At 42.7% G+C, this 12,569-nt stretch overlaps 9 protein-coding genes across 9 annotated transcripts; 4 read left to right on the top strand and 5 right to left on the bottom strand.

Moving 5' to 3' along the window:
- Positions 1 to 240: 240 nt before the first annotated feature.
- BBOV_IV008300 (Protein kinase domain family protein) lies at positions 241 to 1,423 on the bottom strand. The gene is made up of 7 exons (XM_051767053.1): positions 1,365 to 1,423; positions 1,236 to 1,329; positions 1,065 to 1,199; positions 881 to 1,026; positions 629 to 760; positions 471 to 590; positions 241 to 433 (listed from the first exon to the last, which is right to left on the bottom strand). The coding sequence occupies exons 1-7, from the start codon at positions 1,395 to 1,397 to the stop codon at positions 281 to 283; spliced, it is 813 nt and encodes a 270-aa protein (XP_051623304.1). The 5' UTR covers positions 1,398 to 1,423; the 3' UTR covers positions 241 to 280.
- A 488-nt stretch (positions 1,424 to 1,911) lies between these two features.
- Positions 1,912 to 3,401, bottom strand: BBOV_IV008290 (uncharacterized protein). Its single transcript, XM_001610701.2, has one exon. It carries the CDS (start codon positions 3,282 to 3,284, stop codon positions 1,941 to 1,943), a length of 1,344 nt encoding a protein of 447 aa, XP_001610751.1. The 5' UTR covers positions 3,285 to 3,401; the 3' UTR covers positions 1,912 to 1,940.
- Positions 3,402 to 3,779: 378 nt separating this feature from the next.
- BBOV_IV008280 (polyadenylate binding protein family protein) lies at positions 3,780 to 6,109 on the bottom strand. The gene has a single exon (XM_001610700.2). The coding sequence runs from the start codon at positions 5,737 to 5,739 to the stop codon at positions 3,982 to 3,984; it is 1,758 nt and encodes a 585-aa protein (XP_001610750.1). The 5' UTR covers positions 5,740 to 6,109; the 3' UTR covers positions 3,780 to 3,981.
- A 210-nt stretch (positions 6,110 to 6,319) lies between these two features.
- BBOV_IV008270 (regulator of ribosome biosynthesis (RRS1) superfamily protein) lies at positions 6,320 to 7,326 on the top strand. The gene is made up of 5 exons (XM_001610699.2): positions 6,320 to 6,437; positions 6,486 to 6,590; positions 6,628 to 6,806; positions 6,843 to 6,986; positions 7,020 to 7,326. Coding segments are annotated over exons 1-5 (717 nt in total). The 5' UTR covers positions 6,320 to 6,435; the 3' UTR covers positions 7,307 to 7,326.
- A 139-nt stretch (positions 7,327 to 7,465) lies between these two features.
- BBOV_IV008260 (putative co-chaperone GrpE) lies at positions 7,466 to 8,309 on the top strand. Its single transcript, XM_001610698.2, has 2 exons — positions 7,466 to 7,785; positions 7,820 to 8,309. Exons 1-2 carry the CDS (start codon positions 7,486 to 7,488, stop codon positions 8,294 to 8,296), a joined length of 777 nt encoding a protein of 258 aa, XP_001610748.1. The 5' UTR covers positions 7,466 to 7,485; the 3' UTR covers positions 8,297 to 8,309.
- Positions 8,310 to 8,418: 109 nt separating this feature from the next.
- On the bottom strand, positions 8,419 to 9,390 carry BBOV_IV008250 (uncharacterized protein). The gene is made up of 2 exons (XM_001610697.2): positions 9,039 to 9,390; positions 8,419 to 9,004 (listed from the first exon to the last, which is right to left on the bottom strand). Exons 1-2 carry the CDS (start codon positions 9,365 to 9,367, stop codon positions 8,533 to 8,535), a joined length of 801 nt encoding a protein of 266 aa, XP_001610747.1. The 5' UTR covers positions 9,368 to 9,390; the 3' UTR covers positions 8,419 to 8,532.
- Positions 9,391 to 9,471: 81 nt separating this feature from the next.
- Positions 9,472 to 10,057, top strand: BBOV_IV008240 (putative small nuclear ribonucleoprotein Sm subunit). The gene has a single exon (XM_001610696.2). The coding sequence runs from the start codon at positions 9,665 to 9,667 to the stop codon at positions 10,040 to 10,042; it is 378 nt and encodes a 125-aa protein (XP_001610746.1). The 5' UTR covers positions 9,472 to 9,664; the 3' UTR covers positions 10,043 to 10,057.
- Positions 10,058 to 10,332: 275 nt separating this feature from the next.
- Positions 10,333 to 11,847, top strand: BBOV_IV008230 (putative mitochondrial import inner membrane translocase subunit Tim17). Its single transcript, XM_001610695.2, has 8 exons — positions 10,333 to 10,750; positions 10,786 to 10,894; positions 10,934 to 11,109; positions 11,145 to 11,320; positions 11,356 to 11,467; positions 11,504 to 11,602; positions 11,640 to 11,731; positions 11,769 to 11,847. Exons 1-8 carry the CDS (start codon positions 10,369 to 10,371, stop codon positions 11,808 to 11,810), a joined length of 1,188 nt encoding a protein of 395 aa, XP_001610745.1. The 5' UTR covers positions 10,333 to 10,368; the 3' UTR covers positions 11,811 to 11,847.
- BBOV_IV008220 (putative mitochondrial import inner membrane translocase subunit Tim17) lies at positions 11,763 to 12,564 on the bottom strand. The gene is made up of 3 exons (XM_001610694.2): positions 12,062 to 12,564; positions 11,875 to 11,971; positions 11,763 to 11,838 (listed from the first exon to the last, which is right to left on the bottom strand). Exons 1-3 carry the CDS (start codon positions 12,429 to 12,431, stop codon positions 11,814 to 11,816), a joined length of 492 nt encoding a protein of 163 aa, XP_001610744.2. The 5' UTR covers positions 12,432 to 12,564; the 3' UTR covers positions 11,763 to 11,813.
- Between the last annotated feature and the right edge of the window lie 5 nt (positions 12,565 to 12,569).

The raw sequence follows: 12,569 nt of genomic DNA, 5'->3' as shown, positions 1-12,569 counted from the left end.
GCCCGTCGCGTTTGGCGTGACTAGTTCTAATATTCAAATAATGGTATTAAAATTGTGCATATTTCAATATGCACGTATTTTAATTAACTTTGGTATTTTGGTAACATACCTATATGTGTGGGATAACGCCTATGGTACATTATTCCTTCTATCACGCTGACACATTTAAATGACTATATCGGTAAGTAGTGTGTATGCATTTATTGGTGTTTCGAAACATGTGTATCTATTCATTGTTTGTGGTTCGTTTTGGGGGTTGGCATACCCAGTTACATTGCATCTATCCTGTTATTGCACTGTCGCTTCTAACTGGTTCATACCCATTGTGCATTGTTTCTAGGTATTCGTTGTTTTTGGATCCATCATGTGGTTTTTCTTGGCTGTGTATTGTACAGTTACGTTCTGCTTCCTTTAACATTCTACGGAGTGCCATCTGTTGTACTATAGAATCCTATTATATATGATATTACCTGCATTATATCCGTTGATAGCAGCTCGGATGCGGATAATCGGAACCTTACGTCATGGAACATCATTGATTTAAAAAGTGTGTTGAGTTCATGTGAGTAGATTTCAGGTAGGTTTGGTATCTGTGGTTTTTGGTAATTTTGTTAATAAAAATACTTACAGGTTCAGTTTTGATGCTTTTAACTAGTTGTTGCATACCTTTCGCACCATCGAATGGTGTTCTAAAGGTTGCTAGTTCATATGTTAGGCAACCCAATGCCCATATATCCGATGGCCAGTTGTATTCATTCCCCTATTGATTTATGATATAAAGGCATCTAGCTGTTCTAATGCATATCATTTTATAATATATCCACGCAATCTGGTTATCCGGTATATATTAACTCGCCACTATAGTATCACGTAAACTTACGTTTATAAGTTCCGGGCTGAAGTAATATGGTGTCCCTATTACTGTTCTCGTATGTTCAGCCGTAGTGTTCAATGCTTTTGATACCCCGAAATCGCATAATTTGATTGACTTGTCTGCGTCGATAAGTATATTGAGTGATTTCAGATCTGTACAAAAATTGGGGTAAACAGAGTTCACAGCTCACCTCTATGTAGTATATGTCGTTTATGTAGGTATTTAAGTGCCGATAATAACTGTGCTAGCCATTTTGTTATCCTTTCTTCTCTTATGGGTTCATTAGCTTTTCTTTTTTGTGCTATATACCGATGTAGGTCTCCACCTGGGTATATATGTGGCGATATAGTGGTTGTTATACCTTTGCAGTATTGGGTTAATATGTAAAGCACATATCCTTCAAGGTAGCTTCCTAGGTACTTTACAATGAATGGGTGGTTGATATTGGCGATGAGCTATTGGGGAATAAGTTGTGCCTATTCGCAATTACCTTGATTTCGTTGAGACATAGCGCTCGTTCCATTTCAGAGAATGCTGCAATGTCTATCCGTTTACTAACGACTCTGGATTCATGTGGCTATGTTTTGTATGTACCTACGTATTGCCATACTTGTCTACAAGTAGTGTAGTCGTTCCGTAGGCTCCGCTTCCTAGTTGTCTTAGTGTTTTAAAGTGTATTGCGACTGTCTCCCTTGTTAGGGGCTGCATGGGTTTTGCATAATGTTTTTGCTGTACAGAGACATACCAGTGTATAAGGTAGTGTTGTCATTTGCCTATGTTATTATTATTCTTTTACGTGTTAACGACGTAAATTATATATGTGATGCTACATTATGTCATTCATCATTTGATGAAATTTCACTAGGAATTTCAGATCACTATTCCGATCTATTCTTAGGTTAATGACCTGCGAATTTCTAGTCTAGAGACATCTGTTGTTAATCATGTTTTCATGTATAGATACGCTGTACTAGGGTAGTAGTTCATTGATTAAATGCTATAAAATTGATTGGTAGATTCACTGATGTACCTATTTTGCGGGTAAGACAAAAAGTTGCGTCGCAGATCATAGTAGCAAGGGTATGTCCGACATATCTCCAAATCTGCCTTTTCTTGCCCGCCTGCGTTCCAAAGACGCCACTTGCATGGAGTTAGGGGTATTGTGTCTAATTCTACAGCATACTCCATTGTCCAGTTCTTCCAATTGTTCCAGGCACTCTGGTGGTATGCAAATATCGTCTTCATTTATTTCGCATGGTGCGTGGCTAAATGTCGATAGGCTACGTAGATCCATTGTTCTACGCACTACGTTCTTTGTCTGTCTTCTCACAGGTCGTATTGGGTATTCATCCATATCGTTGTTTGCAGTGTCTTGTATATCTATATCATGGCCAGTCGGCGATTGCATTCCCTTCAGCAGTTCTAGCAGTTGTGATCTTCTTTGGTTGTTGGAATGTGACTGGAAGGGATCTAACAGCTCCCCTACTAGTTGTACTACGCCATCTTCCACATTGTGGCCTTTGTCTCGTGGTGAGACTTCACGTCTAGGCCTGTATATACACTTGTATGAATGCCTTCCATTTTCTTTATCATAATATGGCTGCAAAACCAATTCATAGTTAAGCAAGTCCATTGGTCCTTGGGGGTCAGTGAAAGGTACATCTGGTTCTAGCGATTCTTTGCGATCTGTTTCACTCGTAGGTCGGCGCTCCACTGCGTCTATGGATAGATTACCTGATACAATTGATGCCGTTTTCGTTTGTAGGACGCTATTTTGTGATGTTATCGAAGCGTTGGCACTTCTATCTAAGATTGAGCTACCTGCAGCTATCTGTGAGCTTCGTCCTGAAATTAACTGATCTGCTATGCCTTCGTCGTCTATGGAATTCGATCCATCACTAGCGAAAAGTTCCTGCGGCAGCGGAACATGTGTACTGTCAAAGTAGCAGAACGCATCAGTTTGGCCATGTAGATTCTTATGGGCTTTGGAGCTTACTTTAAAATTGGTCCACATGTTAATGGCACGTCTGAAGCTGTCCATAGACTGGTCTCCTTGTATTGAACCACCGGTTCGTTGCCTCTGAACGCTTCTATCGGCACTTCCATCATTTGGATTAGTAAAATATTCACGTTGCTTAGTGTTGGTTAACTTCCTACGCAGAGAGTTGAACTCGGATGCACGATCTGGATTCGATTCAGATAAGTCCACATCGGCGCCGTCTGGGTTGTATGGTATAAGTTCTCCGAGTAGGTCCCACTCCAGTGCCACCCGTTGAAATGAGCCATAATTGATCTCCGGGATCTCAAGAATCGCTTCTTCTAGAGATTCGTCGCATACCTTGATAGATTGAAAATTTTGCGGTGCAGTAACCGCTGAGTTGGCTCTGCTTCTGCTGTGGCATCCACCCATTCCGTCAAGTCATTGGTGTGTGCGATTAAGTGAATAAAGCAGTTTATATCCCCGGGAATACCGTGAATGTAAATCTGTGCATCATTCACCTGGTGATATCTGCGTTTTAAAATAGATATGGCCCATATAATCCACCACAACATCTGTTAACCCACGCGACATATTCAACCTTCCTATTTTCTCCAAGCCCACTTCAAACTATAGAATATATATTGTGTATATTGACCTACTCCATTTTCTATATGAAGCAAAACTTGAATATGCAGTGTTAAGGCTAAGTGCTGTATCTACCTTAAAGTGTAGATTTTCCTGTAAACATTAAATATGCTTTCCATATGTCGTTGGATTAACATTTTACTGCTAGAGTAATTTTAGTAATTCACCAGTATTGATGTTACTTGAGTAATCTATTTTCTACATAGTTGCTACATACCAGAGGCCATAAGTTATGCAGGCCTACAGAAAACATGGCAAGCATGTTGTTTTTCTATGAAAAATATGGATGTAACAAATTATTGCCCAAAAGTTAGGGAGAGAGGAGCGAATCCCTGGAACCAAACTCAGCCCATCGCCGATATGCTAGGTTTAGAGCACCCGTACATAGACACCACAGGCCGAACGACATCGTACAAACGTGCCCATTAGCCATTAACCTTGGTGCAACCTACTAGTGGTTATATCAAATAATGCCATAGCTTTAGGAAGCCTGCTTCAACACACGCATGGCTTCCTGGATTTTATCCTTGAGCTGTTGTTCGTTCTCCAAAAGGGCCATGAGCTCCTGGTTGTCCATCTCCAACATCATGCCTGTGATCTTGCCAGCGAGCTCTGGGTTTTCACGAGCTACGATTGGGAACAAACGTTCACCAATCATCTGTTTGTGCATCGCGGCACCGTCAATTGGACGTTGGGTGGGAACTGCTGCAGCTGGAGCGCCATTGGGCAGCTCAGTACGGTTGCGAGCCTGAGCAGTGAACTTGAATCCACTGAGTGGCACTTGTTTAACCGGTGTACGACGACCCTGGGCAGCGGCATGTGGCGAAGCGGTACCGCGCCCATGCATCATTGGCATAGGAGCAACCATCCGCATACCTCTGGGTCCGACACCCATTGGTTGAGCTGGCACCGTTGGTCGGAATCCAACCTGGTGATTGAAGTACCCCTGTGGCACCATTTCCGGTGGGTATAGTGGCACATATCCGGGGCGGTCGCCATATTGCATCATATCATTTTGACGATTGCGCTGTTGCATACGGCTAGCACGCTGCTCGCGCTTCTCGGCAAGGCCAACATACAACGGCTTGTTCTTGACGAGCTTCAGATGCATACCGGCAACGGCCTTGGTGGCCTCATCAGGACGAGAGAAGCAAACGAAACCGAAACCTCGGCTTACGCCATTGTGGTCGCGCATGACCTTTGATGAAGTGACCGTACCATATTGCTTGAATAGGTCACGTAGACCGTCGTCATCAAAATCGTCGTCCAAATTCTTTATATACAAATTCACACCCATGAATTTGTTTCTCTGGTCTTGAGCATTGGAGTCGTACTGAGCTTTGAGCATGGCATAACGCCTGGCCTTATCCATATGCTGGCAGACCATCATTGGTTCCTCAACCGACTCAAATTTGACACCGTTCTCACCTTCCATGGCGGCCTTAGCCATGTTGGTGTCCACAAAGTTAACGAATGCAAATCGACGCCCTTTGTCGTCCGATTTTAATAGTAGACTTGTGATCTCACCATATTTACTAAATGTTTGATGCAAGTCATCTTCAGTCCAAGTGTCAGGGAAGTTGCGGACGTATAAGTTAGTGAAAACATCACCCACGGTAGAAGTGCGTTCGTTACGGCGCAAGAATGGTGCGACGCTGACCTGGCTGTTACCTATGAGCATACCATTGACCTTTTCAATAGCTTCCTTGGCACTTTCCTCGGTAGTGTAGTGCACAAATCCATAACCCTTGGAGTTACCAAGTGAATCTATAGCGACTTTACAAGACAGAATAGTGCCAAAGTGACTGAAGGTGTCGTACAAAGCCTTGGTGTCAATGGCCTTGTCCAAATTCTTTACAAATATGTTACCAGTACCACTCTTGCGAAGACTTGGGTCACGTTCACTCCACATAATACGTGCGGGTTGACCCTTTATTTCAATGTAGTTCAAGCATTCTAGGGCAGCTTCAGCATCCTGGAAATTGTAGTAATTCACGTAGGCGTATCCCAAACTTTTACGGGTTAGGCTGTCACGACAGACACGTATAGATGCTACGGGTCCAATTCCATTAAATACTTCGTACAGCATGGCCTCGGTGACTTCTGGTAGCAGGTTACCTACGTACAAACTTGCTGAGTTAAAAGAGCTGCGAGCGGGTTGACCCTGGTAATTACCAACGGGTAATACACCGTTTATAGGCCTTGGGGCCGCGGAACCTGCCTTGGTTGTCGTCATCATTGATAAATAGCAAATATATCGTGGGCTTGGCGAATGTACCCAATCAACAAATAGAATCTACGATCTTGATACTGGAATCCTCAGTAGAGCGTCGCCAACACAGAGATAATAATATTCAGCAGGTCTAAGAAAGGTCTCAGTTAAAGATTGCCACCGTATTGTGTACACAGCTTGTGGGTATAAGTAGTCAACGATAGGGTACGACGTAAATGATGCTATATCATACGGCTTCTGTTTAAAAAACTTCCTGATTATATTCCTAGCTCAATGGAGTTTGTGGTACGTTGTTGGAAGGCAGCTATGAATATTCCAGGGTGATATAGAGACGACAGGCAGCTCCTTGATTGCGCCACCTGGACTACCTACCGTGCTACACCTTTATCTACAAGTTTAGCAGGCACTTGCCAATTGTTTAATGGCCCTTACGAACTTAATTGTGCCAAGTTTCCTACGCGTTATCATCTTTTTAGGCCTTATTGGGGGTGGGGAAAAATGTTGGGTACATACTTTGGCAATGTGCACGTCGCGTCGAATATTCGCACTACTGACTTTTCTTATTTATGTTATCTATAATGTTTTAGCGTTTGCGGAAAGGATTTTGAGTTTGTTGTGTTGTGATTTTTAGTCTTGGTTCTGAGATGTGCAAATAGTTACATCATCTGTTGATACCCAGCCTTCTATTGGCAAAGGTGCATAATGTAGGTGTCTAATTCTACTGTCTTAAACATTCTTTAACTGATATACAGGGGTGTGTCTACGCCGGACAAGGTTGATAACCTTGAATATTGTCTTCGTAATCTTATCGCAATAGATGCCACGCCTGTAGACGCTTCAGGTTGTGATGCAGAATCGTAGGTTTTTTGCTTATTTTATACACTGTGGTCACAGACTAACAAATTTATCACGTGACAATACCCAATTGCTAATAAATCGCATATTTTCTCTTGGTAGGACGACTACGGAGGATGGTATATTTGCCACCCTACCGAAGGAGAATGGCATAGTTATGCCTCGTATGTATCCTCTACCAAAACCTAAGCCCAAGACTCGGTGGCAGATATTTGCTGGTATGTTTTACTTGCTTTAGTTAATATTATTTGTAGAGGCCAGGGGCATAAAGAAGCATAAGCGTTCGCGTTTAGTATTTGACAAGAGTGTGAATGACTGGGTACCTCGTTGGGGTTACAAGTCTATTAAGAAGGGTCCATTGCATGCTCCTCCGATAGTTGAGGTCACTGGTTCTAAAGGTGTGTTGTTAACTCATGTGTCATATGTAACAGTGCCTCCTGACGTCGACCCCTTTGAGGCTGCTAGTCGCAAGAAGAGTGAGCGAAAGACACGTCAGAAGATTAGGGAAATCCGTAACAAGGTTGAGGGTGATTCCCTTAACCGTGCTCACACTGCGCTGGAACGTGCTAAAACATCAACTCGTAGTTGTGGCAAATTTGACAAAAAGAAAAAGGGTGTCAACGACAAGAAGACAATAAAACGTAAGGCTGTATCTAGGCCGTTGAATGAAGAGCGAAGCGGTCACTTGGCCACATTGAGGAAATTAAACATTTCTTAAGCTGTGTTGTATTTAGCAATATCCACAACGTGATTTTTTGCACTAGCTATACTGACATCTTGTATACACATTTAAAGTGTGCATATTATGTTCTATTATATCTACGTTTGCTGTATTTCGGTATCCAGGTACTGTTGCACGACACACCCTAAGTATAGCGACAATCATTATATATAACAATGATCGCACATCAATCAGTATTTTTTAATCGTATCGCTTTATCGGCGTTTAGAGGCGCCTTCAAGTGCGTAAGAAGCAGGGTCTTGTACAGTACCATTAGGCCACTACACTGCAATAGCGCCTATAGCCATTTCAAATCGCGATCACCTGTGGAAAGTAACCTTCCACAGAGGTTATATTTTAGTTCTGATGCAACTGAGGCGAAGAAGGATGCTGACGGTGAAAACGTAGAGGAGTTGGATGCACAGGTAGATCCTGAAGAAAAGACTGCGGAAGATGATAGCGTCGATTTGACTGAGGTAGGTCGCACTCCGATTTTATACAGTGTATTAGAAAGTTACGGAGTTGGAGGGGAAGCTTGCGGAGTTGACAAACACTTTGAAGGAGCTTCAATTGAAATACCGCATAAGCCTAGACAACTGTGAGCAGATTGAGCGTATAAGTGCAAACAAGCTACAAAATGCTAAACTATATGCAATTACTCAATTTGCTAAGGATATGCTTGATGTTGCCGATGCGTTTGAGTTGGCATTCAAAGCGCTGGGTAGTCAGCATAATGTAGATCTGGACAGCAAGTTTATTGAGGGTATCAAGATGACTGAATCCCAATTACACAAAACGTTTGAGAAGTATGGCATTAAGCGTTTTGAGAGTTTGAACCAGATGTTTAACCCTGAGGTTCATGAGGCCATGTATGAGATTCAGGACGATAGCGTTGAAAAGAATACTATTCTTCAAGTTGTCTTCAATGGATACACGATCAAAGATCGCATTCTTCGTGCTGCAAAGGTTGGGGTATCACGCAAGTAAAATTGTGTTATATTTTAATAACTCATTTAAGTCTACATCATGCCTAGTGAATAATGAGTAGCGTGCTGCCTATGGCCAGTACTTTATGTTGTATATCATTGGTATTTACTAATACATGATAAAAAATATGTGTTTCTTGTAGTGTATTGCTAGGTCAAGCATTCCATAAGGGCTGCTACTGCTCATGCCATCTATAGGTTTTTAGAGTCCATTAAGATAAACACCTCGGTATATTATTAAATCAACATATCGAACTTTGGTGGGTATGCGTTTTCATGAGGTAGATCGTCCTTGAACGATTTCATATAGTCCTTACCAGTACGCACCAGGCGCCTCTGTTTAGAGAATAGCCATGGATCCGTGCCCTGTTGGTCAGCGTTATCTATTAAATGATCCGTTAGAATGGTGACTTTAGCACCTGGGTATACTAGGTTGATTTGGTAGTTCAGATAGGCCTTAATACCGTACTTTTCCTTTAGAGGGCCGGAATAACTGAATGCAAAGTGCCCACTTTTGGCACCCAGGAGCTTAAGCACACCGCATCCATTGTCATTGAACGTCGTGTATACGTCCTTGATCTTAGCAAATTCGTGAGGGTCGATATCCACCTCTCCACAGGCAGTTTCCACGGGGGTGTAAACATCCTCAGTTCGGCCAAGTCCTTCTTCCGGGTAATATGGTAAGTTCCCTTCAAAAGGCACGAACATCCTATTACATCTATAGATGTGATATGGCAACTTACTGGTTTTGCGCTAGCCTATTAGCCCATCGATACGTCAAGGCAACATTAGCCCTGATCGGTCCTCGCTCGAAAGCTTGGTTGATCTTTCTTCTGTTAGATCGTTCTGGCCCATCATCTATGATCGGGTAACACCATATCATATAAAGCGGGTGAGAACCGTGCTTTTGGTGGCATGTTGGAGTATATTCAGGGAAGGCGTAACCCTGTCTTCTCCATCCTTCCGATAAAGTGCGATAGGGAGTAGACACATCGTTTGGAATCCAATGTCTGTACAACAATGCTTTTTCAACCATGCACATGCAAAGTACTAGGTAATGTATAATTTGCATCCTAGTGCCATATTGCACATTGTGGCTCGATACATAATCCACACCGTCTGGCGTGATGGGATGGGGGTATTAGTACGAACCTGGCCTAAAATAGACCACTTATAAGGCCATTTTTCATCGCAAAATATAGCTTTAATATCATTTTAATCGATGCTTATCGATATTGATGATACATCAGCGCTATGATGTGCTGATATCTGTGGGCGTCACATTGGTCCAAATTGGCATTTAATACATAATAACTGGGCACCTTCTAGTTATCTATTAGTGTTATAAATTCGTAGTGGCACAATCAAGATGAAGCTCGTTCGCTTCCTTATGAAGCTGGCCAACGAGTCCGTCACTGTTGAGCTGAAGAACGGCACGGTGTTGACTGGTACTGTAATTGGTGTTGATATATCTATGAACACTCATTTGAAAAATGTGAAGATTGTGAACAAGGACAGCGGAAGTGGATCTGAGCCTAATTACATTCTGTTAGATCACTTGACAGTGAGAGGTAACAACATCAGGTATTTCATCCTCTCCGACAGTCTACCTTTGGACACGCTATTGATTGATGATACTCCTAAGCAAAAACCCAGCAGGGTACGTGCTCCCCTTGTAAGAGGCCGTGGACGCGGGCGAGGCGCGCCGGCAAGGGGCCGCGGCAGGTTTGCCGGTGGGCGCCGGTAACTATTCACACAATTCCAGCGCTAATAAGAACAACATTGGATGTGTAACATTATCGCCAGTATAGATTTAGTGTCGACTCTGTTTTATTGTTGTTGGCGCTTGCATGGATGTGTAGCTTCATTATTGATTTATCTCTTTGTATTAAGAATATGACATTGTTTTTCTTAGTTCCGTGTGCTTATATTATTTAATAGAGTGTCTACAGTTCATTGTGCTGTGTATCGGGGGTATTAATCTACCCTAATGGTGTTAGCAGAGGGCGATTTCAGTTTAAATGAATGTAGTTCCCTATTTAGTGGTATTCTTTCGACGTTAATATTTCTCATATGTTTCAAATGGCATTGGCATTTAGAAGGAAGGTATCATTGGATATCTTTTCTACATCTGGTTACCGCACGTCCTTGACGCGTAATGACTTAACTCGTACTTTACATCGCAATTCTCAACCCGGTCGTGTTTTTAATGGCTTTAGACTTTTCAGTTCGGATTCTTTTGTTCAATCTGTGATTAATCAAGTTAAACGTGATTTGGAAAAGGATGAGAAGTTTAAGGAGGCTATGAAATCACTTGAGGAGGCACAAATAAAGGAGAAGGTCAATCGTCTAGGGGAGATATACACTCGTTCTAAGGATGCTTGCAGTCATTATGTTAACAAAATTACTGAAACTAGTAGTAACTCTAGCGCGGTTAAATTTGTATTTACTTCCGGTATGTTCCATGTAAAGGCGCTACACATTCTGCAGCTAAATCTCTTGCGAGTGGCATGACTCGTGTTGCTGAACTGCTTCATGATGAGAAGAGTGAGTCTAAAGCCTTGAAGGCCAAGTGGAAGCAGCGTGTAGCAAGCCAGCGGTGGGTTATCCTTTATTCAACTTATTGACGCCATCACAGGGCACAGAGTAATATCAACGTGGATGGCAGTGATGTCACCGCTGTGGATACAAACGTGCCAGATTCCAATCCACAGGGTAACACCCAGGAATATGCATTGGTGCTTGCCAAAGAATCAGTGTGGGAACGTTTTGGCACTCGTCTTCGTGACATGCCGTTTTTGACGAACTTTTTTGGTATTTTTTATATCTATATATTAATGTCTGTTCAGAGAATCCAGTTTTTGATCAGCTTTTTGGCAACTCTACATTGGCCAAGGCAGTGAAGGAAATGAAGAGGCTAGACTCTTCTTTTGATTTGCCTGAATTTATCGAATCTGTGGAGCATGTAGTGGCGCCTCACATAGTCCAATGTTACTTGGATGGCGACTCTAAATCCTTGGAAGCGGTATGCAATTTAATTAACAACTTATTACAGTGCAGCACTGTGGTGAGCTTGCCTTCAACGTCCTCAATGCATCAATACGCGAACGCGATTTGCAAAAACTGTATTTGGACCCTAACATATTAATTCTGAAGGATGTGGAACTGAAAGGTGGGTTTCTAGGGACTAGTTTCTATATCACTTCAGGTGGTATGACCATGGAAGAGGGGTACCCCTGGTTCATATTTAACTTCAAAACCCAGCAAATCAACTGTTTGCGGGATTCTCGTGGTCACGTAGTAGCTGGTACGTTTGAGTATTGCGTGGGTCCATTTAGTACTAGGTGAGATAGATGACATTAGGCAAGTAGTTTACTCGATGGCAGTGTCGCGCCACCCAGACATTTCACGTGATGGTCTGGAGTACCCATACATGGTTAGTGTAAAATGCATTTATCCATAGAAAGGTCCAGGTACATGAAGTAGCGATTATCGGTAACACTCAGTGCTGGTGATACTCATGTGGTAGCCACATTGCCATCCCTATATCAACTGTTGCTAACACTTGTGGTTACCTACTTTAGCTGTCGTTCATATTCCATCTGACGCTCAAATTGCTGTCTTGGGGTTGGGGTCATTCTTCTGTTGACTACAACAGAGACCACTTCAATGATGCCTGTATAAAATTTAACTGTGCACCAAAAGGATGACATGACAACAGCCTTTGTAATGTGGCTTATAGATTACATGGAAATGTATAACTAACTTAATAAAAGCCCGCCGATAACGGCATTACGGGCGGCATGACCCATACCACCTCGTAATGCAAGAGTGCCTCCAGTGGCGAAACCACTTGCGATAGCGTTCCAGTGGTCCTCTTTGCCCCTAAGGTACTGGAAGGTACAGTCAAAGGTTGAAAAGGTTCCACCCCAAACTGCGAAGTTGCCACCAAGCACAGGTGCGCGTGATCGTGCATTATAGAATGCATTCTGCATTATGATACCACGAGGGGCGTTTCTAGCACCCTTAACGAAGTGCCAAAGGAATCCACCAACGCATCCCATACCAAAAGCGCCGCCCATATCCTCAACTATGCGATCTGGACATGGTTCGCGTGATACATCACGACCCTCCATAGCTATATAGTAGTATATATCCGATATAACGTCACCAGACTAGGATTAAAACCGCAACCCTCCCCGTGCTACGACATAACAGATATGTTGACTGTTAATCAGGAAGATAAAGTCAAAGTATTCTAACTAATTTCAATG

Source organism: Babesia bovis, assembly GCF_000165395.2.
Source record: "Babesia bovis T2Bo chromosome 4 map unlocalized Chr4_1, whole genome shotgun sequence".
Taxonomy (NCBI): Eukaryota; Apicomplexa; class Aconoidasida; order Piroplasmida; family Babesiidae; genus Babesia; species Babesia bovis.
This window is presented reverse-complemented; position numbering and strand designations above follow the sequence as displayed.